The sequence below is a fragment of the Dermacentor andersoni genome, chromosome 8 (assembly GCF_023375885.2).
Source record: "Dermacentor andersoni chromosome 8, qqDerAnde1_hic_scaffold, whole genome shotgun sequence".
NCBI lineage: Eukaryota > Metazoa > Arthropoda > Arachnida > Ixodida > Ixodidae > Dermacentor > Dermacentor andersoni.
Window position 1 is genome coordinate 20,574,992 of NC_092821.1, and position 27,961 is coordinate 20,602,952.

General features: G+C 48.3%; 1 protein-coding gene and 1 long non-coding RNA gene across 2 annotated transcripts in view; one reads left to right on the plus strand and one right to left on the minus strand.

The window, feature by feature from the left end:
* The window catches only part of LOC126526626 (uncharacterized), a 28,624-nt gene extending 8,859 nt beyond the window's left edge, over nt 1-19,765 (minus strand). Inside the window, exon 1 of the mRNA XM_055068260.2 lies at nt 19,308-19,765. Coding sequence (XP_054924235.1) covers nt 19,308-19,728 — 421 coding nt within the window. The 5' untranslated portion in view covers nt 19,729-19,765. The remainder of the gene's footprint in view (nt 1-19,307) is intronic.
* On the plus strand, nt 15,049-18,869 carry LOC140219773 (uncharacterized). The gene is made up of 2 exons (XR_011895952.1): nt 15,049-15,507; nt 16,351-18,869. It is a non-coding gene; the product is annotated as an uncharacterized lncRNA (long non-coding RNA).
* Nucleotides 19,766-27,961: the final 8,196 nt, after the last annotated feature.

Consider the following 27,961-nt stretch of genomic DNA (forward strand, 5'->3'; position numbering starts at 1 on the left):
AAACTAATTGCAAGATACCAAGGTAATTGTCATTATAAGCAGCCTATTTAATGTCCATTGTAGGATGAAGGCCTCTCTCCGCAATCTCCAATCACCCCGGTCTTGTGCCAGCCGATACCACCTTACGCTTGTAAATTTCCTACTTCATCACGTCACCTAATTTTCTGCCACCAGCTACCTGCACTTTTCATAATATTCATCACGTAAAACATCACAAATATTGTCTTTTCCATTGGTATCCATTCAGTAGCCCTAATAGACCACTGGTTACCTGCCCTACACACTACAGTACCTGCCCAAATTCTATTTATAACAATAGCATTTCTAGGGAACTTCATCCTGCTTGTGGTATGTATGTATGTATGTATGTATGTATGCATGCATGTACGTATGTATGTATGTATGTATGTATGTATGTATGTAAGTAAGTACGAACGTATGTTCGCATCTAACCTCTTTCCCGCCAACTAAGGACACTGGGTAGCCCATGGTAGAAAAATTTGGCAGAACCCATCTTACCATGACTGTCACAATGACCGTAATGCGTTTAGCATTGAATCAATATAGAGACACATTGTATTGTATTGTATTGCCAGCATCACAAGTAGTTATGTATGGGGTGTGTACTGTAGAGGGACATCCCTTTTGCATCTCGATAATGATGATTTTTATTGGCATCCACTTTGAAATGGGGCAGGGACAAATGGTCGCTAGCCTGCTTGATTTAATCAAGTTTTGCAATGGTGCCACTGATGAACTGAGATTTGAAGCAATTTTCGGAACAGCAAAATGCTAATTTCGTAACAGTTTGGAGCACCCAAACACAGAGTTACGAGCACTTTGGAGCAAATATAAGCCAATTGCTGGACACGCCCTAGGCTACTTCAAATACTTAAAATTGACAAGCGTTATTCCCGAAAGTATTTGCTTGCTGTAAAACAACGATGCTCTGCCTACAAATAAAAAATGTGACAGTTTTCCCCAAAAGACAAAGCATCGATTGTGATAGCAAATTAGTGGACAGCTATACGAAGTAAGGATAGTAGGTTTATCGGCTGTATAAACTTGTGAACTTAGGCACACTAGCTAATTTAACAAGCCTGGTATCACGCACACAAGCTCAAGCGTGCACAAGCATCAAGCACGCACAAGCGCACTTGATGACCGCAGAAACTTGCAGTCAAAACGCTGGAGTGAAGAAGTGCAGCAGCAGCAGCAGCATGTAAATTGAATTTTGTGCTGCCACTCGCATCAATGCAAACTAAGCCGCAAAAACACAGCGCAGGGTGAACTTTGTCCCCGTCGCAGATGGCTTTCAGGATACAGTGGCCACCCGGGCCACCTGAAATAGTACCCCCTCCCACCCCCCTTTGGAGACTTGTGTGCAATGGAAGACGGCACACTTCCTCCCCCCTTCCTTGAGATTGAACCATGTTTGCCAGCTCACCCTCACATGCTTTCACCAGCACATCATCATACGGCACACGGCGACGGTTTTATCGCCCTTGGACTTCTATGGAACATCACAGCAACGGCAGAAATGCATCTGGAGGGTCCATATAAATGTTACCACAAAAAGAAAAGGCAAAATGTAAACATGAGTATCCCTTTGATGTAAATTAAGACAACAAACCTGTCGCCGCAGTGTGCTATAATTAAATTTCAAATTGAGTGAAGCTGCTCAGATGCTGCGTTTTATATCTTATGAAATTTTATTGACAGCTTCCAGCCTAGCCATGTTTTCAGCGAGCCTAGAGCTAGCCTCAGTCAGAAACACTTGGCCAGATTCAATGTCATCAAAGCTCTTCTGAGCTTGGCCAGCCTTGAGGAGCACCTGGTAACAATCAAGCATCGCTTTAGATGACACCAAGCAATTATCGTAGGTCCGCTTTTCCTCGTAAAGCTGAGGCCTCTGCTCAGCAACTGGCAGATTCACAGCTGGCACTGACCGATTATTTGGGCCCCAAGATTTCACACAAGCTCAATTATTAGGGCTACTCCAAGGCACCATCACTGACCCAAAAATTTGTATAAGTACGACCAAAATTTCGGACACCCTAATGCAGGCCATTCAATAGTTTGGACTCTGGCTGCATGACTGCGTGCTAATTTTACCGCAGAGTTGAGCAAAAATAGCAATAATTTGGCTTTGATAAATCACTGGCATGGCTGTAGCATGGCCATCGGCTATGCTGCCGACACCTCCTGGAAACCGAAACTAGCGAAGCTAGTTAATCCAGCACTGACCGTGCCCAAAACGTAGCACAAGTGATCCCCAGCAAGCGATTCGCGAGTCCCGCGATGTTGGTCCCACACATCCAGCGTTTGTTCATTCACATATTAAATAACGACACGGTCCCGCCACCTTCAAGTTACTTAAGCGGCACCGACTCCAGCCTCAATGTCTGTCCTGGCAAGGACTGTTGGTAAGAAAAACTGCTGTCATTCGGCTATGACAGCTTGGTCGACTTTTGTGCCACGATTGTGTAGCAATGCATTCTGCTTTATTCTATATGCCACCCTATATATCCCCTGTTCATGGCCGGCTGATGCCATTGATAACCCAGGTGGAGTGCCGCTCTTACCAGTGACAAAGCACAAACATATGTGGCACCGGAAAGGCATCGTTACAACATCACGGTCCTGCTATGTTGCCAGGAGTTGAAAATTTGCCGCATGCATTGATTGTACTTTCGTCTACATGTGACGACAGCATGACAATGGTAGAGATTTGGTCTTGCCAAATCATAAGCAAGCGCATGTGCACACAGCAACGTATTGAGAAACTTTGGCTTTATTTTTGGAAGATCCATTTTGGGGATACCAGACACGTTGACAGCCAAAAGTGTTCTTGGCACCATACCTAGAATGCTGGCGCCCGTAGACGCCGTTGTGCCTGAAGCTGGCGATGCAAAATCAGGCAAAAGTGAACATATTCCTGAAAGTGTTCATCAGACAATATGGCACACATTTTTGAGTCACTTATGGAATAAAGTCCCTTGTTTTCTGGCGAACGGATATTTCGGACTACCAATTATTCGGATTTGTAAGCTGTCCCTGTCGGGCCCGAATTATCGGTTGGCTACGTATATAAATTGGAAAGTTCAAATTATCAGGCTGCTTTAGGCGTGTGTGCTACGCACATCCGCAGACCACTGCGGCCATGCACATATTGCACAGTTGCTAATTTTGGCATACTTCAGCATAAAATTGTGTTCTTTAAGCAGGATGCTGGAAGAAATCTCGTTAGGCACAATTTGGCGAACTTGGCACAGGAGTGGGGTCCCTGTACTCTATCTGACCTCAATCTTAACATTTGTATTTAAAACTACTCTCACTATTTTATACCGTTATCTACGCCTGCAATGACTCTGGTTCTGTCAATCTCTTCCCTGCTTTCTTTCACTAATACCCTAAATCGCCCCTTACTTATCTTAGATGCTGACCAGTTAATTTCACCTTCTTTGAATCGCAACAATTCTGGATGTCCGAAATCAAGAAAGAGGCTGACAGATGGAATAGCACACTGTGGTATAAAGGTTATAAAGAGGGATAAGGTGCCTTAGAAAGGCTGGCCAACGTTTCGATAGGAGGACCTATCTTCGTCAAAGGCGGCCTCATCATCCTCGGCATGTTAGTTTCAAAGGGTTAATACAGTGACGTCACGTGCGGTTTTCGGTGGCGGGTGGTTGTAAAGAGAGAGACTTCAAAGAGAATGAGCGCTGTTGCCTGACGTCTATAAGCGTTGTTCTTAAGACAAGGGGACAAGAGCGGGAGAGTGGGAAGGCAGGGAGAGAGAAAAAAAGACACCAAGAGGAAAAAAAGGAATAAGAAAAGAAAAAGAAGGGCATCGGAGGACGTTGTGGAAGCGAAAGGTTAGGGAGCACTCAGGGGCGTCGTTGGCGGCATGTTTTTGTGGCTTTAGAAGAGCCGGTGAGTGCATGAGTAACAAAAAAAAAAAGACATCATTGAAAGGATGACTTTAGTAGCGTAACAGCATTGCGTCGAGTCATCTTGAAGGAGTTAAGATGGTGACAAGGAGTCTGGGGTGAAATGCATGGGGTAACTGGAAAGCAGCGGCATGGTCTTTCAAGGGACGTTAGCCCCAGTAGCTCGTGTGTGGAAGACCTAAGGGGTCACACTGGGTGAATATTTTGGCATTCTATTACAATGTGCCAAGCCGCTTCCAGGATTTTTTTAGCTGCACAGACATGCCTCATCCTGCGGGACATACCGTATTGATTCGAATCTAGGCCGATAGTTTTTTTTCAAATAATCATATTCCAAACCCTAGGATCGGCTGATTCGAAGATTTAAAAAAAAAACGCGCTAGTTTTTCATTGAAACTGCTAAATATGGTGCATAGCGCCATCTAGAAAAGATGGTATCGCAGCCACTACTAGCCGTGCCAGTAGCCAACCGTACACAAGCGAGATTGCCATTTTGACCTGTGTTGTGTCGGCCGTATTGGCGTGCGGCGAGGTGTTATCGTGATGGCACCAAGCAGGAGATGCCACTACAGCCGCTTTCAAGCGAAAAGTTGTGATAGCGACAGAGGCATCGTCAAACCTTCAAGCTGGGCGAGACTTCGGTGTCGACGAGAAAAACGTCCGTCGTTGGAGCGGACGACAGCAACTTTTTGCGTGCGCCGCAATGAGGATGGCATTTAGCGGACCAAAGAAAGGCCATCACCACGAAGTGGAGACAGTTTTGGCCGACTTTGTTCGGACACCGAGAGCAGCTGCCCTTCCAGTTACAACAAAAGTGCTCCAAGCGAAAGCTAGGCAACTTTCAAGGGAGCGAAGCCTAACGCCAAAGGATTTCAAAGCCAGCCGGGGCTGGCTTCAGAAATTCATAAAGCGCTTCGGCTTCAGCCTCCGACGTCACACTTCCGTCACCCAGAAGCTGCCAAGTGATTTCGAAGAAAAGCTGATAGCTTTTCACTGCTACATGCTGCGAAAGAGAGAAGCAGCAGGCTACAACCTTGGGCAAATCGGCAACGCCGACCAGACGGCTGTGTATTTTGATATGCCAGTGGCGTACACCGTGAATGAAAAGGGTGCCAAAGAGATGAAGGTGTGCTCTGCGGGCTACGAGAAGCAGTGCACAACTGTGATGCTGTGATGCACAGCTGATGGACCTAAACTCCCTCCTTATATGATATTTAAAAGAAAGACACTGCCTGCTCGAGAAACTTTCCTAAAATATGTCATTGTGCGGGCAAATGAGAACGGGTGGATGACGGGTGCTATGGTGGAAGAGTGGGTTAAGATTGCGTGGTGACGGCGTCCAGGAGCCCTTTTGACAAAGAACTCGCTCCTTGTCGTCGACTCTTACTGTGGGCACTTGACCGACAACGTGAAGGCTGCGCTCGCCCAAGCGAACACGGACCTCGCTGTCATACCGGGCGGCATGACGGGCCAGTTGCAGCCACTTGATGTCTGCATCAACAAACCTTTCAAGGATCGTCTGTGGAAATATTACACGGACTGGTTGACTGACGAAGACCACATGATAACGGCAACGGGCCGCATCAAACGTGCATCGCTATCGCAGCTGGTGGGCTGGGTAGCTGCAGCGTGGGACATCCCAGGTACTTTGATCGTGTGCGCCTTTAATAAGTGCAGCATATCTAATGCGCTTGACGGTACCGAAGATAGTGCACTGTTTGAAGGTGACAGTGACAAGGAACATAGCGACGAGTCTAGCAGTGACGACGACGTTGAATGAGCTCTGCACGTTCAGATTCAATAAATGCTGTGTTCATTTTGTGAACGCCGTCCTCACTTTTTTTGTTCAGCCTGCATTCGAGGTAATATAATTTTTTTTGTTAGCTTCGGACTTTAAGGGGTTGGCTTAGAATCGGGGTCGGCCTAGATTCGAGTAAATACGGTATTTGCTCCGATATGTTTTAGTCCTCAGGCAGCCAGCTCTGGCCTCAAATAGAAAGGCACTCCCTTTCACATCATCATACATACTTTCTGTCCAGATTTCTTTCTTGCTGTGTTTGTAAATATCTAAAAGCTCTTAAGAATCTCTTAAGTTGCCCTAAGAACACTTCGCACCATCTGGCACCACTGCCAAGAAGCTTGTGCGTGGCCTCCAAAATGCATGGCGTGCCATTGCCCACGAATGCAGCGAAACACGTCATGTGGCAACCGGCATCCTCTCTTGCGCTTCTTTCTGGACACGCCATGCCATCTAGTGGCGCTGCCAAGAAGTCTGCACAGGGCCTCGAGATGTGTTTGGTTGTTTTCCTATTGGGTGATGTTTTGAGAGGGCGACGGGAAACCTAAACAAAATCAAGCTGGTGGTCGACGCCGGATGCCGCCGAAGCGTAATGCTCACATCGCGCCTCCTGCAGCAGAAAATGGCGGCACATTTGGATTATCGCCTACTCAGAGCATGTGTTACGCTACCGATTCCACGCGCTGTAAAACAGATAGGTGAAGATGCTTATCGCAGTAGGTTTGGTGGTGATAGCTGTGAATGCAGCGTGCGACAACCCGGGCGGAATTCTGATCAATAGCCTGAATCTGTAGGGAAGCCCTGCCACTTGTCTAGCATGATTATGTTACGGTGTCATACATCCCTCAATCCCCCATTACTCAAGTGCACCTTTATTGGAGCAGCACAAGTATTAAAAGTGAGCAGAAGCCAGCACTTCTGCTGGCTTTTTCTACCACACTCCTAGCACCTTGGAATGGTGCAGAATAAAGAATTGATTAATTGAAGCAAGAGAACACCCTTCGCAAATGGACATATGAGCGCTAGTGGGCCCTCAAGCCCTGTTGTGTACAAAGCAAAAGCTGCACATATACACCACAGTTGCATGCAGCCACGCTGCTGTGTAGCGTAGATACCGTGGCTGCCGCAATGAATTGAACTGTGGGGTTTTATGTGCCAAAACCACTATTTGGTTATGATGCATGCTGTAGTGGGGGCCTCCGGATAAATTATGACCACCAGGGGATCTTTAACGTGCCCCCATGCACAGGACAAGAGGGTTTTGCATTTTGCCCACATCGAAATGCAGCGATCGCTGTTGAGATTTGATATCACGACCTCGTGCTTAGCAGCATAACACCACAGCCACTAAGCCACCGCGGCGGGTGGAGTGCCGCAATGAGTCTGCTGTCTGTGTGCACTGTGGCTCCCTGAGGACAACCACATTTGGCACATCGCAGGCCCTAATATCGGAAATAGTTGTGTTTAAGTGAACATACAAAATCAAATTTGAACTGCATGCCACGATGATGTTCACTAGGCAGAGAGCTGAGGGCACGCCCCCGCTCCGCCGTAGCCTTGATTGATTTGTAGAGTTTATTGGCGCAAGGGCCAGATGTGGCTAAAGAGCGCCAAGTCGATGATCCGTGCTTCTCAATGATATATGAATGTTAATTGTGGGGAGTATATGAAACACGGCTGTATAGAGGCCTAAAGGTATTCGCTCCGCCGTAGCCTTTGCAGTGCAAGTCGCTGAAGAAGGAATTGAAGCACCACTAACATGATGTTGGCTTGCCGATAACTCCATGTCTGCCGAACACAATGAAGTACTTTTTGGAGCAATGTATTTATGAAACAGTCTAATTTACCTTCAAATGCGTTTCTCCACTTTGATAAAAAGTGGTTCAACACCGTTGTGGCAACTTATACCATTTAAATGGCAAGTATCAACAGCCTGAATCTGTAAGGAAGCCCTGCCACTTATCTAGCATGATTATGTTACGGTGTCATACATCCCTCAAACCCCCATTACTCAGATGCGCCTTTATTGGAGCAGCACAAGTATTAAAAGTCAGCAGAAGCTAGCAGTTCTGCTGGCTTTTTCTACCACACTCCTAGCACCTTGGAACGGTGCAGAATAAAGAATTGATTGATTGAAGCAAGAGAGCACCCTTAGCAAACGGACATACATATGTACCAGATTCTGGACATAGCAAATGAGCAGCAATCAGTACTTGGGGCTGTTGTCAACAAGGCAGAGACAGGCTAGATCCTGGTGTGCACAACAAATTTAAGGTGCAGGCCGAAGAAATCAGCAGAAGCTGTAAAGACAGCAGGAGAACAGTCATACAAGTTAGACAATTGGCTGTACACATAGCCAGGGAAATGGGCCGAGGGCACTTCACAATGTCCCTGCGACAACTAGAAACATGCTCGTTATGCAACAGGGCAAGGAAAAAAAATGTATGTTAGCTATGAACAGCACGAGTGTATAGAATTGGTCTAGGTAGATCGTAATTTCTATTCTAAGAACGTCGTAGACAAAGAACTAAGGCGCACAGTGCCTCTGTCGTCTGCTTTCTTGCTGTTTTTAGAATGTCGATTACAGAAGCAGAGTTACACACATGATTTACGAACGAAAGCGGCGGACGTGTGCATACATACTGATGAGCTGATTAGTGCACTCATATATGTTTACCTTTGGAAGTGCCCGTAAGTGACAGCAGAAGTCCCGTGGTGTTGTTTACCTACTCGCTCACAACGTACACATAGCATGGCACAACTCCACAGCTCACACATATTGTCACATCCTATATGGTCACCGTGGGTATGTGCCAGGCGATGGGAACGACGCTGAAGTAGCACGCGAGTGAAAAAACAGAGACGACAACGACGTCGCGTTGACTGCTCTGATAAAGTGCTTCCATACGTCCTCTACGCCGGCTTTCCCGTCTTCTACTAGGCTGCGACACTGGTGGAGGTGCGGGGTAGGATTGCCTGATGCTCGGCACCCCTTCGCGGAGCCATACCTCAAAAACGGAATCACCTTCGTTCGTCGAAACTCCTGTTCACCGGTACAGTCGCCGCCTGCTAGGCCTGACGCCCGAGTTCAACCCTTTCCAGGACCCTGCTGGAACGCGTCTACCTACTTCTGCCATGGCTACTGCAACTCCATCGCAGGTGACGCTGCAGAATCCTAAGATACCAGAAAGTTTCCATGGCAACGCTTTTCAAGATGTCCAAGATTGGCTTGACCACTGCGAGCGTGTCGCCAGTTATGACTGGGGCTCCCAGCAAAAGCTGTCTAATGTCTATTTCGTGCTTCAAGACAGTGCGCGGACGTGGTTTGTGAACCGGGAGAGAAGTTTGACCAAATGGGATACCTTCCGCACCCAGCTGCTGGACACGTTCACTAGTACCGACAGAAGAGACACTGCGCAGCGCCTACTCGAATCCCGTATTCAAAAACCAAACGAGAGCGTAGCCATGTATGCAGAAGATATGACCCGCCTTTTCCGCAGAGCAGACCCTGAGATGACTGAAGAAAAGAAGTTACGCTATCTCTTGCGCGGAGTGAAGGAGGAACTGTTTGCCGGACTCGTGAGGAACCCACCGACGACAGTGGTCGAATTCACCAAGGAGGCTACCGCTATAGAACGGGCACTAAAGCAACGGTACCGCCAATATGATCGCGCGAACTCGCCGGTGAATGCTTCAGCTCTACCTGAGAGCTACGGCACGTCTCTGCGTGAAGTCATCCGGGAGATTGTGAGAGAGGAGATCCGGCAGCTCGGGATTTCTCCTATGGCACCAGCGGTGGCTTCTGTCGCGGATATCCTTCGGGAGGAAGTTCGAGAGGCCTTTTCGTCCCCCGACCGGCAGGCGGTGCCGCGACGACTAACCTACGTGGAAACTGTCTGTCGTCCACCTCCCGCGACTTCGATGCTGCTGACACCGTCGACCACTACGACGCAGCCAGCACCACCACCCCCGACGCCATATTTTCGCCAGTCACAGCCGCCGCCAGCTATGCCGTATCCCTGCCAGCCGATCGCTGCGCCTCGGTCTTACGGCAAATCCCCTGTGGGCTACCCGCTTCGAAAGACCAATTTGTGGCGCACCGCTGACCACCGGCCGCTGTGCTTTCATTGCGGCGAAGCTGGACATGTTCATCGCACGTGCCACTACCACGCAGCCGGGTATCCAAGGTTTCCCAACTGCAATTACCCTGTGTTTGATGCTGCACGTACCTGCGACGAAAATTCTACAAACTTTCGGCCAGAAGGTTCAGCGACGCCTCAATCACGTTTCCCTTCTCCGGCTCGTTATACCCCACCGACCCGTCGCGATTTTTCTGACGCCTCTAGGGGCAGGTCCCCTAGCCCACGCCGGGGAAACTAGAAGCAGCGACCTCCGGGGGTGAGGTTGCAAACCGTCTAGCTTTCCAAGAGCCCCCATCACCGACGACTCTAAAACTCCGACGTCTCCAACCACACCCCCTGTAACTGATGCAGTCAGCGCCGATCTTGTCGTTTTCATTGACGGCCACCAAGTGGCCGCTCTCGTCGATACTGGTTCGCATTTTTCGATAATAAGTCAAAAGCTGGCCGACAGATTGAGAAAAGTGAAGACGCCGTGGACCGGGCCCAACATCAGAACTGCCGGCGGCCAGTTGATGACGCCGATCGGAAAATGCACAGCCAGGATAGTAATCGCCGGTGAAACCTTCGTCGCCACCCTCGTCATTCTCTTTGAGTGCTGCAAGGAACTTATATTGGGTATGGATTTCTTGAGAGAGTACGGTGCAGTGATTAATGTCCGTGACCTCGTCGTCACATTTTCTACGAGCTCAGACGACGTCGACCCCGCGGAGCACCAGCGACCCCGCTTACGTATCGCCGACGACGACGTCACGCTTCCGCCGTGAAGCTGTGCCCTCGTACCTGTTATCTGCGACAACTTGAACACCGGGACTGGTGTCGCTGAACACATCGACGCACTGGTACTGAGTCAAGGCGTTTCCATCGCCAGGGCCGTAATTAACGTACACGACGGACGTGCTGAACTCCTGCTGACGAATTTTACCTGGGAACGTCGACACGTTGTTAGAGGCACGGCTGTTGCTTACTTCGACGAATTTACCTCAATACAAGACTGCCTCTCAGTGGAGCACGTGACGGCCACCGTGGCCATGCCTGCCCCTGTGGTTGATATCAGTCGCACCTTGTCACCCGTCGAACGTAACAGCCTTCTTGAGCTCATCGATGAGTTTAAGAGCTGCTTTTCATCTACGTCACGAGTCAGCCAGACGCCGCTCACTAAGCACCGTATTGTCACCGAAGCCGACGCCAGACCAATTCGGCAGAATCCTTATCGTGTGGCACCGAAAGAGCGCGAGGCGATACAAACGCAAGTGAAGACGATGCTTGAGGACGGGGTTATTCGGCCATCTAAGAGTCCTTGGGCATCGCCTGTCGTGTTGGTGAAAAAGAAGGACGGTAGCCTGCGCTTCTGCGTCGACTATCGAAAACTCAACCAGATCACAAAGAAAGACGTTTATCCGCTGCCGCGTATCGACGATTCACTGGACAGGCTATGAAACGCACGTTACTTTTCGTCGATGGACTTGAAAAGCGGCTACTGGCAAATAGAAGTTGATGAGAGAGACCGTGAGAAGACTGCTTTTGTGACGCCCGACGGACTTTATGAATTTCAGGTGCTCCCCTTCGGTTTGTGTTCGGCGCCAGCAACGTTTCAGCGACTAATGGACACGGTACTCTCAGGCCTCAAATGGCAAACCTGTTTGGTGTACCTCGACGACGTGATTGTTTTCTCCGCCACGTTCGAGGAACACTTACGGAGACTAAAGACTGTCTTTGAAGCAATACGCTCAGCTGGTCTAACTTTGAAACCTGAAAAGTGCCATTTTGGCTTTGAAGAACTTCAATTTCTCGGTCACGTTGTCAGTCGTGAAGGTGTCCGACCTGACCCTGATAAAATCTCTGCCGCTGCTAATTTCCCAACGCCATCAGATAAAAAGGCCGTGCGACGTTTTCTGGGCCTTTGCGCCTACTACCGATGCTTTATTGCGGACTTTTCCCGCATCGCATGGTCATTAACGCATCTAACCAGAGAAGATGTCCCCTTCGTATGGGGTGAAGACCAGCAACGGGCATTTCACGACCTACGGCAACGGCTGCAGACGCCTCCCGTGCTCGCACACTTTGATGACGACGCTCCTACGATTCTTCATACCGACGCTAGTAATCTCGGCCTCGGCGCAGTGCTTGTACAGCGGCAGGACGGTGCCAAAAGAGTGATTGCTTACGCCAGCAGGACGCTATCAAGTACGGAGGCAAACTATTCCACGACAGAAAAAGAATGTCTCGCACTGGTGTGGGCCGTCCTGAAATTTCGGCCATATTTGTATGGTCGGTGTTTCACCGTTGTCAGTGATCATCATGCACTTTGCTGGCTGACTAATTTAAAAGATCCAGCTGGTCAGCTAGCGCGCTGGAGTCTTCGTCTCCAAGAGTTCGACTTCACGGCTGTCTACAAATCAGGGAAACGACACACCGACGCCGACTGCCTTTCTCGGTCTCCTGTTCAGACTGCAGTGCACGACGATGATGACACGGCTTTTCTAGGCGTGCTAGATACTGTCGCCGTTTCACGCCACCAACGCGAGGACGCAGAACTGGTCCCTCTTTTTGATTACTTAGAGGGAAGAACAGGCAGCGTGCCGAAGTTATTCGCCAGAGGGCTGCCTTAATTCTGCTTACGCCACGACGTTCTGTATAAAAAGAACTTTTCACCTAGTGGCAGCAGCTACCTACTCGTCATTCCCGCATCTCTTCGCGACGAAGTCCTACACGCCTGTCACGAGCCGACCGCTGGTCACTTGGGCTACACTCGGACATTAGCAAGAATTAGGCTAAAGTACTATTGCCCGAGACTTGCGTCGATCGTGAAACGTTACACACAGACATGCCTGGATTGCCAGCGCCACAAACCCCTACATGGCAAGCCAGCTGGACTGCTGCATCCTGTTCAGACACCGCAAGCGCCGTTCGAACAAATTGGCATGGACCTTTTAGGTCCGTTTCCGCTGTCTACTGCCGGAAATAGATGGATAATCGTTGTCACGGATTATCTTACGCGATACGCCGAAACAGGTGCTATCCAACATGGAACAGCAGCCGAAGCAGCCCGATTTTTTGTCGAAGCCGTTGTCCTAAGGTATGGCGCTCCCGCAGTGGTCATAACAGACAGAGGATCTGCGCTCACGGCTGCACTTCTGGATACCGTGTTGCGACTAAGTGGTACCACTCACCGAAAGAACACGGATTACCATCCCCAAACCAATGGGCTGGCAGAACGTCTGAATAAGACTCTGGCAGACATGATGAGTATGTACATCGATGTCGACCACAAGAACTGGGACGAGATTTTACCATATGTTACATTTGCATATAACACGGCTCGCCAAGAAACAACACGCGTGACGCCTTTCAACCTCGTTTACGGACGTGAAGTGACAACCATGTTGGACGCAATGCTGCCGCACGAGTGCGGTGACGACGAGACTGGTGCCGAGGAGTTTACGCAACGCGCAGAGGAAGCCAGGCAGCTTGCGCGTTTGCGAATCGAAGAACAACAGGAATACGATGCCCGACACTACAATCTTCGACACAGACCCGTCACGTACAACGTCGGTGACCAAGTGTGGGTCTGGACTCCGATTCGTCGGCGGGGGCTGTCTGAAAAGCTCCTGCGAAGATACTTCGGCCCGTACACAGTTCTGCACCATATCAGCGATGTTAATTATGAAGTTGTCCCCGACAGCCATAACTGCTCCAAACGCCGGCGGCATCTGCCCGAGGTTGTGCATGTGCTTCGTATGAAGCCATACATTTCCTCATGACCTCAACTTTGCACCGTCTGTGCACAGCCTTCGGACGTTCGTGCATCGGGACGATGCCTCTTTTTTCAAAGGGGGGGCAAATGTCACATCCTATATGGTCACCACGGGTATGTGCCAGGCGATGGGAACGACGCTGAAGTAGCGCGCGAGTGAAAAAACAGAGACAACAACGACGTCGCGATGACTGCTCTGATAAAGTGCTTCCATACGTCCTCTACACCGGCTTTCCCGTCTTCTACTAGGCTGCGACAATATGAGTGGCTAAGAAGTTTGAAGGATATACGCTGCCGCTATCTCACTGCCACAAATGGAAGGTGCTCACAAGCAGCGAGGAAGGGAATTAAATGCAGCCATGTATGTGACCACTGCTGAGCGCAACAGTACAACCAGCCCATACCACTGCATAGGTAAATAATAGTCTATATAATCATGAGTAATAACGGTGGAGAAAAAAAGACCAAGGAAACAGCATTTGCGGCACTAACAGTCGAGTGCATGGATGAGTTGGCGCGTGGGAGTTGCCACCTCTTTTACATCACGACTAGAGGCATGGCAGCACAACTGTGCCTCTCTGTTGTTTAAAAATGTGGCTGAGGCTTAGCTTGGTTAAGCCTAGTCAGATGCAAAGCATATTGGTGGCTAAAGTTGGTAAGGCATGGCTGTTCTCGGTTATACTTGGTCTTTGTCGGCTAATCTCGGTAAGGCATACTGATCCATTGTTAAAGCGGCTGCGTCAGACATTGGGTCATCTCTACCGTCATCGCATTCCTCAAGTTCCACCTCATTGTTCTGAACTACATCGATCAAATTGTTGACCTTTTCGCGATCAATCTTAATGTCATAGTGCTGGTATAGGGGGGAATTTTGCAGCACCTCTACCCACGGCAACAACTGTTTGCGCGTTACCTCATCTGCCAGATACACTCCCCTATCGATGCGGCATCTCTTTATGTTCACTAGTATCTGCTGCTGGTCGTCCACATCTCTAGGCAACATCTGGTCAGTGTCCACTGGTACGTTCACGATTGGCCCCTTGATGCCATACTGTCCGTTCTTCCAGTTCATTAACCTGCGGAGATGCACAAATGGTATGCGCAGCGACAACAGTCTCTCGGCAACCGGATTCAAACGCGGCAATCCCTCCGGCATCGGCGGGTACGTGTAACCGTTGGAAACACTGTAGAGGGGAATCTTTTGCTCTCTGAGGCTACCCTTACACGTGTTGCACAGCACAGCACTGGCTAAAGTCTCTCTGTCCCACTCCGGAGGGGTAGCACACTCTCAAGTTCAACAAATGGCCACAGAGGGCGAAAAAATCGACCGCGCACCGCTGCTAACAAAGCCGACGTAGTAGCATCACTTCGGGATGCGTTCGTTAGTTGCAACATTTCCCGGTAGAGGTGTCGTAATAAGCGCAATTTTATCTTACGAACTTTCTCTTACAATTACCGAAGCATTTTCTTTTACATAAAAACAGGGCAAAATTATCATTGCTAATTAGATATTGTACTCTTTGTTAGTAAGTTTATTGTTTCTTCGCCATTATAAACGCAAATAGCATTCAGCATCATCGATCTTTCACGTGACCTCTGGCCTGGATTTTAAATTTTTACCGGTATTTCCGAGTGCACGGCGGCACGGATTCATTCGTTCGTACACTCAAGACTGGTTGCTTCTTTGTTTCTAAAACTAGTTTCTTGCGCTTCGATGTCTCGCGTTATTTAACTTGGGGTGAAGTTACGTGTTTGCAAGCGGACATGTAAGCCCAGCAGTTGGGTTTCGGTCGTGAGCCATTCGGAACAGGTCTGCATCGAAACGGGAGCTGGATTTTGCTGCGGCTGACAACGGCAATAACGGTGAATCGTTTAACACCGCTGCTTCAATCGTTATATAATATCCGTCTCATTACCTTCCAGGCGGGCGCAAGTTAACGAACTAGATCCTGCATTACATATGGGCAGTGAGGATCTCAGTTGCTGTTTCCTAAATACACCTTTACTTGCGAGGCTGTCGCTTGGTTTACACACACAACCAGGAAAGAAAGAGCGATATCGGAACGCGCGTCTCATTTTTAATGTTATTGTAGCCGTGGTTGTAGGTGACTGAGTAGCCTTATCAATATACATATTGAACTTTTTTTTCGAGTCGGCCGGCAACGTCTTTCGTCCACAAAACCGAATAATCCTTTGGTAAAATGAAGTGAAAGTACAGAATTTAATGTATTAAACAGTTGCAAGCATGATAATTCACCCATATTTCGTACTTGTTGGTTCCAAGTGTTCTTGCTGTTCAGATTGGTTTACCGTAGGGCATTTATTTTTGCAGTAGTGAAGCGGCGCATCACGTTCGTGCAGAAAAATAATGCATCAGTTCTAATAGCTTCACGACTTTCATGCATTTGCTTGTGGAACGAGCAGTGTGATCACTTCTAGTGTATAAATGAACCCACAAATGTTCTCATTTGTGATCTTAATAGTACTTGCGCTGTTGACATGCATTGTAGTTAGGCAGACATCAATTTTATGGACCATAGCAATATTTATTTAACATGCTGCTTAAGCTCCCTAGAACAGACAGTGTACATTTGCATGTGTTCTGTAGTCGCAAATCATTACAACATATATGTCACACCTTCTTGCATTTCATATTGCAAAACATTGCTTTTTCAATTTCTGATTCAGTCAGAATTTCTGTTCCAGACATGCAGTAATGAGGACGGCACCAGTATAAAGCAACACACTCCACGCACTAAACAGAAGCTGCTGCCTGCTACAACAAGGTCATTGTGTGGACATTGGCTACTACTACAAGGTAAACAACACATGGTTCAGAAATAAATTTGTTTGATATATGCTGTATTGGCTTGCTGTTTGCAGCAGATATGAATGTTTGTTCATATTTATGGTTCAGTATAATTGGTTCAAACATATAAAACACACATAAATCTGTGCTGTATCTCATGTGTCACCGTTTTGCCCCAACAGAGTCTATGCCAAGCACATCTTGGTCATCACGGGAGCTCCTATCTGCGCCAACAGGAAGGGGCTGGAGCCGAATTTGCAAGGCTTTTATACCAAGAACAAAGAAGCACATGCAGAAGAATATGAATGAGATATCAAGTCTGCAGAGGACTGTGTCAAGACTGAAAAGAGCTTCAGCCACCATTCCACCAGCACGGACATTTGGCTGAGTCATCCAGGTAACTCAAAAAGAACTTTCTAGAAATTCTTCGTCTTCAGATGCACCTGCAACACCTGACCAAGCACGGACGACGCTGGCCAAAAGATTGAGTTCCATCAGTTTGCCCTTAATCAGCTTCCTAGCCATGTTAATTCCGTTTGTGCCAAGTGTAATTTTTCTTCTATAAATGCAAGCTTTCTCATTGCCCATTTTGGTTAGAGGTCATTCATCCTCATCCAAATATAAAGGTCAACCGATTCTTCGCTGATACTTAATACCAGCCACTGTCTAGCAGCCTAACATATCTGTAGAAGTATCTTCTAGTGTATGTTGTCATGCGCAATTCCTCTCCTGAAATAGCTGATGCAGCATCGGCATGCGTCTTGCATTAACCTATGCACATGTGCTATGCACCATTTTACTTTTCTTGATGTTTTTAGCCTTCAATGCTTGCAGAGCAGAGTGGCTTCTCTCTTGAATGCAAGCTTTCTCATTTTCCATATTCCTAGTCTTGTTGATGATTGCTCCTCTTCCTTGATAGCCTGGGTCTTTGTGCAAGCTACAGTGAAGTGATTGATTGCAGAATCTGGTTTTGCTGCCACACTTGGTTGTGGTAACTGTGTTACGTTTCTCACATGTGGGGGCCTGGTCAGTTGCATTGGTAAGCAGTCCCTCGAGGTAAGCATTTGCTCCTGCAGTCCGCAAAGCGACATAGACTCCCAGTATACACACACCGTAACTGGTGCGCCCCGTTCGTTCTGGCCTGCTGCAGCCATGGGCAAATTGTGCTTGTGGCCTACCTCGGCCATGATTTGCTCAAAACGGAGACCAGCATATGCGCTTACATGGTTCGAAGTGTATGAAGTTGATAGCCGTATGGGTGGAAAGGCCCGCAAGAATGGCTGCCGAAGGTGATGCCCACAAAAGAGACTTGTCCACATTGCGACAAAGTGGGACACAAAGTGTGAGCCACACATAGCGGCCCCCGAAAGAAAATAAATGTGCAGGTTGGAAAGGAGTTAACGCTAAAATGCCGGGTAGTCCATGTCGCTGTGTTGGTTGCGGCAGCAGATGCCTGCGTCACCTGATTGCTTCGCAATGGAAGTTGCTCATCTTCAACGGCAACTGTTGGTTCAAACAGGTGCGACGCTCTGTCCAATCTGCTTGTACCGCAGGTTGTCGCTCGTTACCAGACCACCACATGTGACAAAGGCAAGCATTATGCCTGTAAGATGGTTCGTAGCCAATGTATAATGTATTGTCTGAACCTCATGGGGTGACTGATTGCTGTTTAATTTTGCTGTTATGTCACTTGGTTACGGTCGCAGTTTTATGTTTTTCGAATATTGCGGCCTGGTCGGTTGCACTGGGAAGCAGCCTCTCGTAGTAAGCATTTGATCCTGCAGTCTGCACAGCGACATAGACTCCCAATTTACGCACACCGTGATTCGTGCTCCCCGTTCACCCTTTCCTGCTGCAGCCATGGGCAAATTGTGCCTCTGGCCTTTCTCGGCCGCGATTAAGCATGAACGGAGACCAGCATAAGTGCTTACATGGTCGGACGTGTATGAAGTTGGGTGGAAAGGCCCGCAAAAGTGGCTGATGAAGGTGATGCCCACGAAAGCGACTTGTCCATATTGAGACGATGTGGGACACGAAGTGTGAGCCACACATTAGCGGCCCCCGAAAGAAAAGAAACGTGCAGGTTGGAAAGGAGTGAACGGCTAAAATCTGGGGTAGCCCTTGTCGCTGTGTAGGCTGCGGCAGCAGATGCCTGCGTCTCGCAATTGCTTCGCAATGCAATTTGGGCATTTTTAACGGCGACTGTCGCTGCAAACAAGTGGCACACTCTGTCCAATATGTTTCCCCTGCTGGTTGTTGCTCGTTAACCTGATTACCACGTGCGACGACGACGGTGAGCCGTTTACGAGCTCGCGTCAATGATTCCAGCGTATCTCGACATGCAAATTTTATTTCTGCTATTGCACGAGAATGTACACTGCTTGTCTTCTGCCAATAAAGTCGCGCGTTCTGTTCACTCACTTGTGGCTTGTTTGTATGGGCGTCAGTAGAGGCTCTTGGCAATTAGAACGCACCAGCTACGCGGCAGCGAAGGCATTGAGGCATGCCGCATAGCCTACAGGGCAAGCACGGCGCGTACCAGCGTACGCGACCGGCAAAAAACGGCCATATTGAATTTTGCTCTAAAAAAAAAATTTGCACTTCCGCTTCCGGATTGAGCAACGTCATCTGGCGTCCGCCAAAGTAAATTCCATGCGCTGCCGCTGCTTATTTTCGAACCACGGTGGAAGGTACAGTTTCCCTTCTCTAATTTTGTTCTTTATTCTATGAGCTAGGTTTAAAGTCGGAAACATCACTTCAGACACTGGTGTAAGCTTGTCCTTATGCCATAGTCGATCACACACCGAACACGCATTACCAAACGGATTGTTAACGAAACGTCTGGTAAACTCACGCGTTGCAGACTCGAATTCGCCCACTCTTCTGGCATGTTCCGCACGACTTTCTTCTGCAACTGCCTCGCTGAATTGTAGACGGCTACCCGCCTCTTCGGCACGTCGTTTCCTCCGCTTCTCGTTTTGCCTTTCTCGGATTGGCCGTTCTTTCTCAAGTCGTTGCCGTCGCTCTTCAGAAGTTTCACGGGCACGTCTCATTCGTTTGGTAGCATTCCAGCGCTCCGAACTAGTAGAAGTACTGTCAGACTCACTGGCGAAACTAGTGGAAGCACTCTCTTCTCCAGTGATAGAACGTTGTCGCCGAGCCGCATACTGAGCACGTTGCTTGGCCAGACGTTCTTCCCGCTCTTCATCAGTCTCTGTAGCACGCCGCAACCTTCGCTTCTCATTCCAACGAGCAGCTCTGCCTCCAGGAGGCATCTCACCTCGTGAGTGTCTAGCAGAGGCAAGCGCAGCTGCTTATGGACGACCGCACGCCAAGTTTCATCCTAGACGCCAGCGCTCGTTTCTCCCCTGGCGGAACGATTTCACCTCCAACGGGGGTAGGTTTCCGCCGCCGCTTCCCTTCACGATCGCGCCCGCGTTCAGTTCGCGCTGCGGGCGAAACGTCTCTTGTTTGCGACGGCGTCTCTTCGGATGACCGGAAATTATTATTGTGTTGTTAACTGTCACGACAGCAATGTAAACATGAAAGGGTTGATGCCACCAGTGAAATTCTGCCGATTCACAAGAAAATGGTACGAAAAAAGCAGACGACAGACATGGATTACTGCGGTGCGCCGAGCGAAGTAAACAACTGGCAAACGAAGCGAGCTCGTTCATTGATCACTCCTAAGTGTATGACGGTTTTTATATGTAACCCACATGAATTTAAGAATTACTCGGTACATAATCCTTTTATTCATATAAAAACTTTCAGTTGTTCGACGAGCGCTTGTCCTGTCTTCTTTCTCGTGTTTCGTTTGTGTGTGCGCTGCCCAAGAATGGAAACCACTTTTGTTGTATGCGCTAGCAGTGGCCGAAGTTCACGCGTGCCGAGGAATTGAATATGTGCACGATGCATTGAACATGACCGGAGTTCATTCCCGCTTCACCACTGCACCGATCGATCGAGTTACTGGACGATACACGCCCGCGTCTTGGTCGCGCCGGCATTGCTGAAGCGGGAATGATTACTAATACTTTCAACTTCCGCCTCTTGAGCACTGTTAAAAAATGGCCAAGTTGTCTACATTGCTGCCTCTAGTCCATATTGTAGGGGACGTACTAGTTGAAGTTGTGTGCGCATGTCGTACTTGTGCTATGCAGCGATATATCTTGTTTATTTCCGCACAGTGTCGATGGAAATCCGTTGTCGCCATCAGAGACAACACGGATTTGTAGCAAACATATTGTGAGAAACTGCAAAAATGACTTTAGCTCGTATGTGCCGTATGCATGTGCCGCATCGTATGTGCTGACGATTTTTCCGGCGGCACATACGATGTCGTTTCCAATTACCTGCTCAGCGTCACTTACATGGTTAAGCAGACGCTGTCCTTTCGCCGCATTGCAGCCATAAAAATAATCGTCAAGCGTACCGATCTTCTTAAAGGCAAATAGAAGCGTGTACAGTCTGTTTTACACTTAGAGGAAAACTCGGAACGTATTGCATTGCGATGCGGCAAGCAATGGAGTCGTGCGGCGGCAGCAGCTCGAGCAGGCGCAGACGCTCGAGGGGCGGAGTCGTGATCTGCGTCATCTGCTACGGCGGCGCGCGCTGGCCGCATTGTCGGGAAGCGTGCTACTGTCAGGGGCAGAGTACCGATTTCATCGGGTTCTGCGGGAGCTGAGCTGATATTCTTTACTAAACGTCGTGCGGCGCCAAACTCTGAGCCTTCATTAGCGATAATGGAGTTCCACAAACTTCTTTTAACAGCATGCTTCGTTTGTTCTTTCGAAAGGGTTGGGCACTGAGCGCGTGCACGTATATTTGTTCACTGTGTGTGCTACCGTAATAAGCAGCGACAAGACACACCAAGATGTGCGTGCAACGTACTCAGTCTTTGTTTGACTCGAAAGGAAAACAAAGCACTCAACAATGATTACTATGGGGGTCGAACACGATGAAACAAACGGGTACGATTAAAGGAATGTTTTAGGTTAAGACAATGAGCTGGAAGTGATCTTTCTCGACAATCAATCACTACACCAGACAGACCCTGTCCGCCGGCGGGGAATTGGACACGTCACGCTCGGAACTTCGGTTAGTATCTCGTCATGTCCCCAGCGGCAGCGATGACAGCGCTCATCCTGAAGGCAGTGAAGTGTAGAATGACTTGATCAGGGATGTGTTCATCCGCAGCACGTCTCAGTCGCTGATGATGGTGGATCGAAGCCTATCTTCGGGCGACTGATAGAGGGGATGGTGCTGCAGCGATACTTTCAACGAGCCCCAGACATTTTAAATGATGTTGGCGCCCGGGGATTGAGGCGACCACTCCAAGAGAGTGACTGCGCGCTCTTCCAGCAGTTCTTGCACAACGCGAGCAGTGTGGATCGGCGACCTATCGCGTTAGAATATATAGTCGCCTTCCAGAAACGGGCCGTCAAGAATGTATGGAATCAGAACGTCGTCTATGACTGCCCTGCAACGATGAACTTACCTTCGAGGCGTATCAGTGGGCGTCGCACAACGCTTAGTAAAGAATACCGGCTCATTTCACGCAGTAACGATGAGATGGGCGCCCTGCAACTGACAGTAGACGGTTTCCCGACAGTGCGGCCAGCGCGCGCCGCCGTAGCAGACGACGCCGTTCAAGATCCCGCCCCTCGAGCACCTGCGCGAGCTGCTGCCGCCGCGATGCAATGCGCTCCGAGTTTCCCCCTAAATGTGAACAGACTGTACATCGCCCTTCGAATGAAATGTTAACGCGCACACCCGTAGGCACACACCACGCGCGGCACGAAACGTGCCCAAACACGCGCAGTGCAGGAGGCAATCAAGGCGGTGCGAACGAGAGATGGGAGAGGGGTACACCCGCTAAAAGAATTTTGCGTCGCATGCGGCGCTCTCAACGCCGGCGCAGCAGCGCCGCTCTCGGTGCCGTTCTTGTCCATATACCGCCGCGACGCCGCGAGCGACGGCGCGAGTTGGAGCCCAGTTTCTCCTCTCTCGTGACGTCACGGTGTCACGTGGTCAGCCTTGAAGGCGACGCCGCGAGCGACGGCGCGAGTTCGAGCCCCGTTTCTCCTCTGTCGTGACGTCACGGTGTCACGTGGTATGGCATGGGGTCACTAAAGGTCATTGAAGGCGACACCGCCGCGCCTGAGGAGCTGGGTTGAGCTCTAGTAATTTGCTTCGCATAAAAGAACTAAGGGCAGCGCGTAGGAACTGCAGCAGTGCCCATCGAAGGCACGAATAGACAATTCTGCGATCTCTGCGAGACTGCGGCAAGTTTCGCGCTCGCTGGAATTTCGAGGTCACTGTATACCGCAAGAAACGGCGGTTGTTCCTACAAGTGTCAACAAAAGAACGGGTACTAGCACAAAACTCGTAGAAGCACTCAAATCAGCTTATTTTAATTATTATTGCAGTAAAATGGACAAGTGCTCACCTACCGCAATATATTCGCACTCTTTGAAACGACCGGCACATCAAAATTGGATTTTTCCGCTCTTTCTGCGCATGCGTGAGGAGCCGAGGTTGCGAGAGGGAAAATGTGGGAAGTTTCGTCTAGGTACTAGCACGGCCGCTCGATGAAAGCGCACAGGTGCGGCCTGCCGCGTCGCGCCACCGTCTATGGGCGAGAGCGTGGAAGCGGAGTTTACAGTTGTCGCCGCGTTTCGCGAGGAGGGCGCTAGTTGTCGGGGAGAGCCCGCGGCGTGCGTCTATTTGTCGTACAAAAATCCCTCACGTGACCTGATCCTAGGTGCCTAGGGACAGCATCATTTAGGGATTTTTGAGAAGGCGCGATGCTGGCGCCGAGCCGAGCGACACCGTGGCGTGTTCGTCCTCGGCGTGATCGTTCTCTGGGCCGCGCGTTGTTCAACATTGCTCACGTAATCGTGCGTGCGTTGCTTGTGTGTTGGTTGTAGGTTCTGTGTTACTTGGCGAATCGTGCGTGCGTTGCTTGTGTGTTGGTTGTAGGTTCTGTGTTACTTGGCGAAAAGCCGTGAGTAGTGGCGGTGCGGCAATGCGGCTTTGGCCTCGATGAGCTCTGGCACTACAGAATCTGCGTTGTGTGACCCGTGCTTTCTTGAGAACCCGGCAGTGGTGACAATTGAAATATCGAAGTGGCCTAGCGCCTCGGCAGCGAAGTTCTGCGAACCGCGATGTTGCGTCGCCGTGTCCGACTTTGCTTAACGGACATCGAGGGATGTGCTGCTCGCTGCAAGTCATGTAAATGCAACTGCGTCGACCGCCCACTGTTCAGCGCTGAATGTGTGTTTGGTGTGCTGTGCTTGAAACGATTGATGCAGCCGTGCTGCGGGGGTGGCGGAGGAGCAGAGTGGCTTAGGGTTTGCGCGTTCACATACATGTGCTCCCGTCTTGGTCTCATTAACGGCTGTCGCGGGATTGTGGTGTGCTAGCTCCTTGCCTAGTATGAAGTTTACGACGCTAACACACAGCATGTTCACGTTTTTCCGCGCTATATGTCATTTGCATGACGGCCGAGTTGAAAACGAGACATATAGTGGTCTTTGCGTTTGTGTGTTGTAAATTACTTTCTATTGTGGAAGTTCTGGGAGTCTTATTACGCAAGGAGTGCGAACGTAAGCATAAACACATATGTGTGTCTGAAATTTTGAATTACCCATAATACCCTTTACAACTGATAAGTGGGCTACACGGCCTATGTGAATCAGCTACCGTATATTGCGACGCTCTTCCGTGTGGTAGACTGATGCATGGTGCGCGTTTACTTCTTGCTGTTGTAAAAACCACTTGTTTATTCACTCAATACAAATGTACGGCTTCTTCGCCGCAGTACATTTTAGTTACGCGGTGAAGCATACTAAAAGTGGGAGGGGGCCGCTATCAGCCAGCATAGTATGTCCACTTAGGTGAACTGAGAGGCGGCGGCTGCGCAAGTGTATAATTGAAGAAGTCTTATGTCCAGTGACAGTGGCCCCTTTTCACTTTTAGTATGCTTCACTGCAGTACATTGCTTAGGCTTCACCGCGAAATAATAGTGTATTGCGAGAAAGATAATCGTAAAAAGCCTAATTATGCAACGTTTCTTTTGTAGCTTGCTACACCGCAATACAGGGGTGTAAATAAGCATCGTGCAGTAAAGCATACTAAGAATGGAAAGGGCACATAGGTTTACACTGTGCTCATTACTTTCAATTGTGACATAATTTGCAAGTGCATCTGTGCTCGTGGTAAGCTTCATTGACAATTCTTTGTACATTACAAATTAATATTGCAATGAAGCTTACTAAAGCACATTCGCCATTATGGTACGTGTTATTCACCTTCAATGCAGGAGCACAATGCGGATTCTTGCCCCTGGACTGCACGTCCTCTTTGACAATTGATTCATTGTTCATATGCGCACTGGTACTTTACTCTAAACTGGAGGGCTCAAGTTGATATGAAAGCACAACTTTTATTAAGGGGACAAGATGTTGCCAAGATGGTTGCAGCACAGCTTTTTTTTCTTTCTTCCAGGCACCTTTTCTACTTGAAGCTTCCATTGCAGTGTTTTGAACATCATTGAACCAGCACATAGTGTATATAAATATTGGACACTGATTGGGAACATCACCTAAGTTCATGCCTATATATAGTAAAAAGGTGTAGCACGACCAGACAAAATAAAAGAAGGGGGTGGGCTGTAGCAATACTAAGTGTTAAATGGTGCTTTATCCTTTCCCTTGAGTTTTCTGTTTTTGTGCTTTTTATGAATCCTCCGCAGTAACCATGCGAGTGCTGAGCTTGAGCTTGTTGGTTTCAAGTCTTATGGTTGTTACTAACAGAACAGTGTGATAAACGAACAAGGGCTTGGAGGCATCCATTCACCTTGCTTGCCTCATGGTGCTGCTTCATAAGCACCGTGAGCATCCAGGCCAACTAGGAAGGGAGGTTTGTTGCAATTGCTTCTGAACTTTATTGCCACCAAACCAACAGTGCTCTCAATGACAGCTTTTGGACAGTAGAATGCTTGCACCCAGCAAAGGCTTAAGAAGGAAGCATTCAGGACGTGCAAAATAGGCTTTTGAAGCTGGCAGCATTACTGAAGGGGCTTTGCCCATCTGCCCTCTTTATGGATACACAAAGATGATTTCCTCTTTAAGAGGGATTGTTTCAGAGGTCGTTACATGGCAACAGTGTTGGGTGTTTAGTAGCTTGTCTTTGCCCACTGTTAATAACCTGTTCCTTCTCCAGTGCCCCTGTGAAGTGCCTACTTTTTGGACACAATGTGCTCTCCACGCATTCATGCATTTTTAGCTTGCAAAGACGTCTATTACCCCTTGCCTCAAGCTGGTCTTTGCTGATGTCACCCAAGAAGGCGTTGGGGAGTATGGCAATGTACGCTTACAAAACACTGTCGATACCAGTGAAACTAAATTAATGGAGCTGCTGTTCTTTTTTTGTCCACTCCATCCTTGTTAGTTACAATGAGCAATGTCCGAACAGAAGGCATATGTAGTTCGTCGTGCATAGCCTGCGCACTAAGACTTGTTGGCATGTTATGACCTTAGCACAGTGTTTATATGTAAAAACCTTCTGATGTGTTGATGACTTCCTTCTCTTTATTATACTTTGCCTGGTGGAGCCAGCAAGTGGGTCAACCAGATGTTCAACAGGCTTCCCTCTAGTTTTCCCAGAGTCTCCTTACCAGGGTGCTGCTCATAGATATCTGTTTTCTTGACCTTGCACTGCACTTCAACCATGGCCACACTTGCTAAACCTATAGCATGCGATCAAAAAAGTGCTATACATCATGTTGCTCCAAACTCGCAACATGTGCTACAAGGCCTTGAGGAACACCCTCATTTATTTACGCCCTCATCATACTGTATGAAGCTTCGCATGAAAGTGCGACAATTAACATCTGCTGGTTTTTCAGCGTTATTCCTGTCCAGCTTGCTGAAAGCTATCCTGAGTGTTTCAAAAAGCAAACGACTGCTGCTAGACAAGAAGTGCTTAAAACAAGGGTCGCTATAACCACATATGTCACACGAAATAAAGGCCACTGAGTATACAGGCGGTTTACTTCATATCTGACAAGCTTGGTTCTCCCTTTGCTAGTGAGTGAACTCAACTTGCCCCGAATACATGGCCTGTGACAAACTATGTGCCAGATGCTGTGTCCCCTGCAAAGCTGAAGATGTGTATGAAATCCCGACACCCTGCAGCGGCTTCTACACTGGGCAAACAGGCTACTATAAAAACGACTGCCTTTACTAATATGCTAATAACATGAAAACGGGCAGAAATTTGGCTATTCATTGGACCCAACTGCAGGTGCAAGCCACCCTTCCACCGGATGTGTATTGTTCACAGAAACTGGAGCTATAGAAATGCAGATAAAAACAATGATGGTTGAAAGTAGTAGAGCTGCACTATATTCTGCACAAGCAGTGCTATCTGCAGCGCTGGTACCTTATAGCCACAATTCATGGCTGGACCACCATGCAAAGGCACTATTCTTGAATTATTAACTTCTATTATATTTATGGTGGCCATATATTGCAATTATATATCATCCACATTGTGTGCAATATGGTTAAATGTCAATTATGATAGCCATTCCTAATCTGAAATGCAACAAAAGAGCAAATATAGGCAACAAATTGCAATTCAAAGAGACAAAAGGCAACCAGTGCACAGGATAAGTGACAGACTTCCTTTTATTGAAAAAGAAACGTGGCATGTGTCATGCCACCACTAGTGGGTAGCAATCTTTCAAGCTTAGGTGACAGAGGCAAAACTTAGCAAAATGCTACAATCACGCTGTAAAACGGCCTTGGACACAAAAAACCGACATCATATTGTACAGAATGAAAGGGCAAGACTTCATCTAAGAACAGTCTATGGCACCACATACTTGAAATGGTGTAAAAAATGTTGACATGCCCTACCCATAAAGAAAAAGCAACAAACACAGAAAACATGCCTTAATATGCAATGTGCAGAGTCTGAAACCAAGAAAAAACAACCCGAAAAAGGTTTCGCTAAGTCTTTCAATGATTAAAATTGTCAAACTGTATCATCACTTCTTAGTGAACCTGCACAGCTGAAAAGGAAGGAAAGCTCAATAGCAGGGCTGCAGAAAATGTCACCGAATAAATATACTTTGCTTACCAACGATACCTGTGGTTTAGTTGTGGTCTGTATATAAACTAATTGTGTATAAACTTTTCTTGTTTAGAATGGCTGAGCGGATAGGGAAAAAATGACCATAAGAGCACCAGGTGTATGCATAGTCTACGCACAAAAAGCCACTGCTTTCTTACTTCTTTTTTCTCTGTATGACTATTCATCGGAGTATTTAGGTGCCTTATTAGCACTGCTAACATCCCACTGCAAAACACAAAATTGGGCAAGTTGTGGCATAAAGAAAATTGCAGTTTCACTCATAATGTGAAACAATGATGCAGTAGCTGGTGAAATATGCACAGGAAGCTTACTTCATGCAGTGTTTGCTGAAGTATTGTGAAC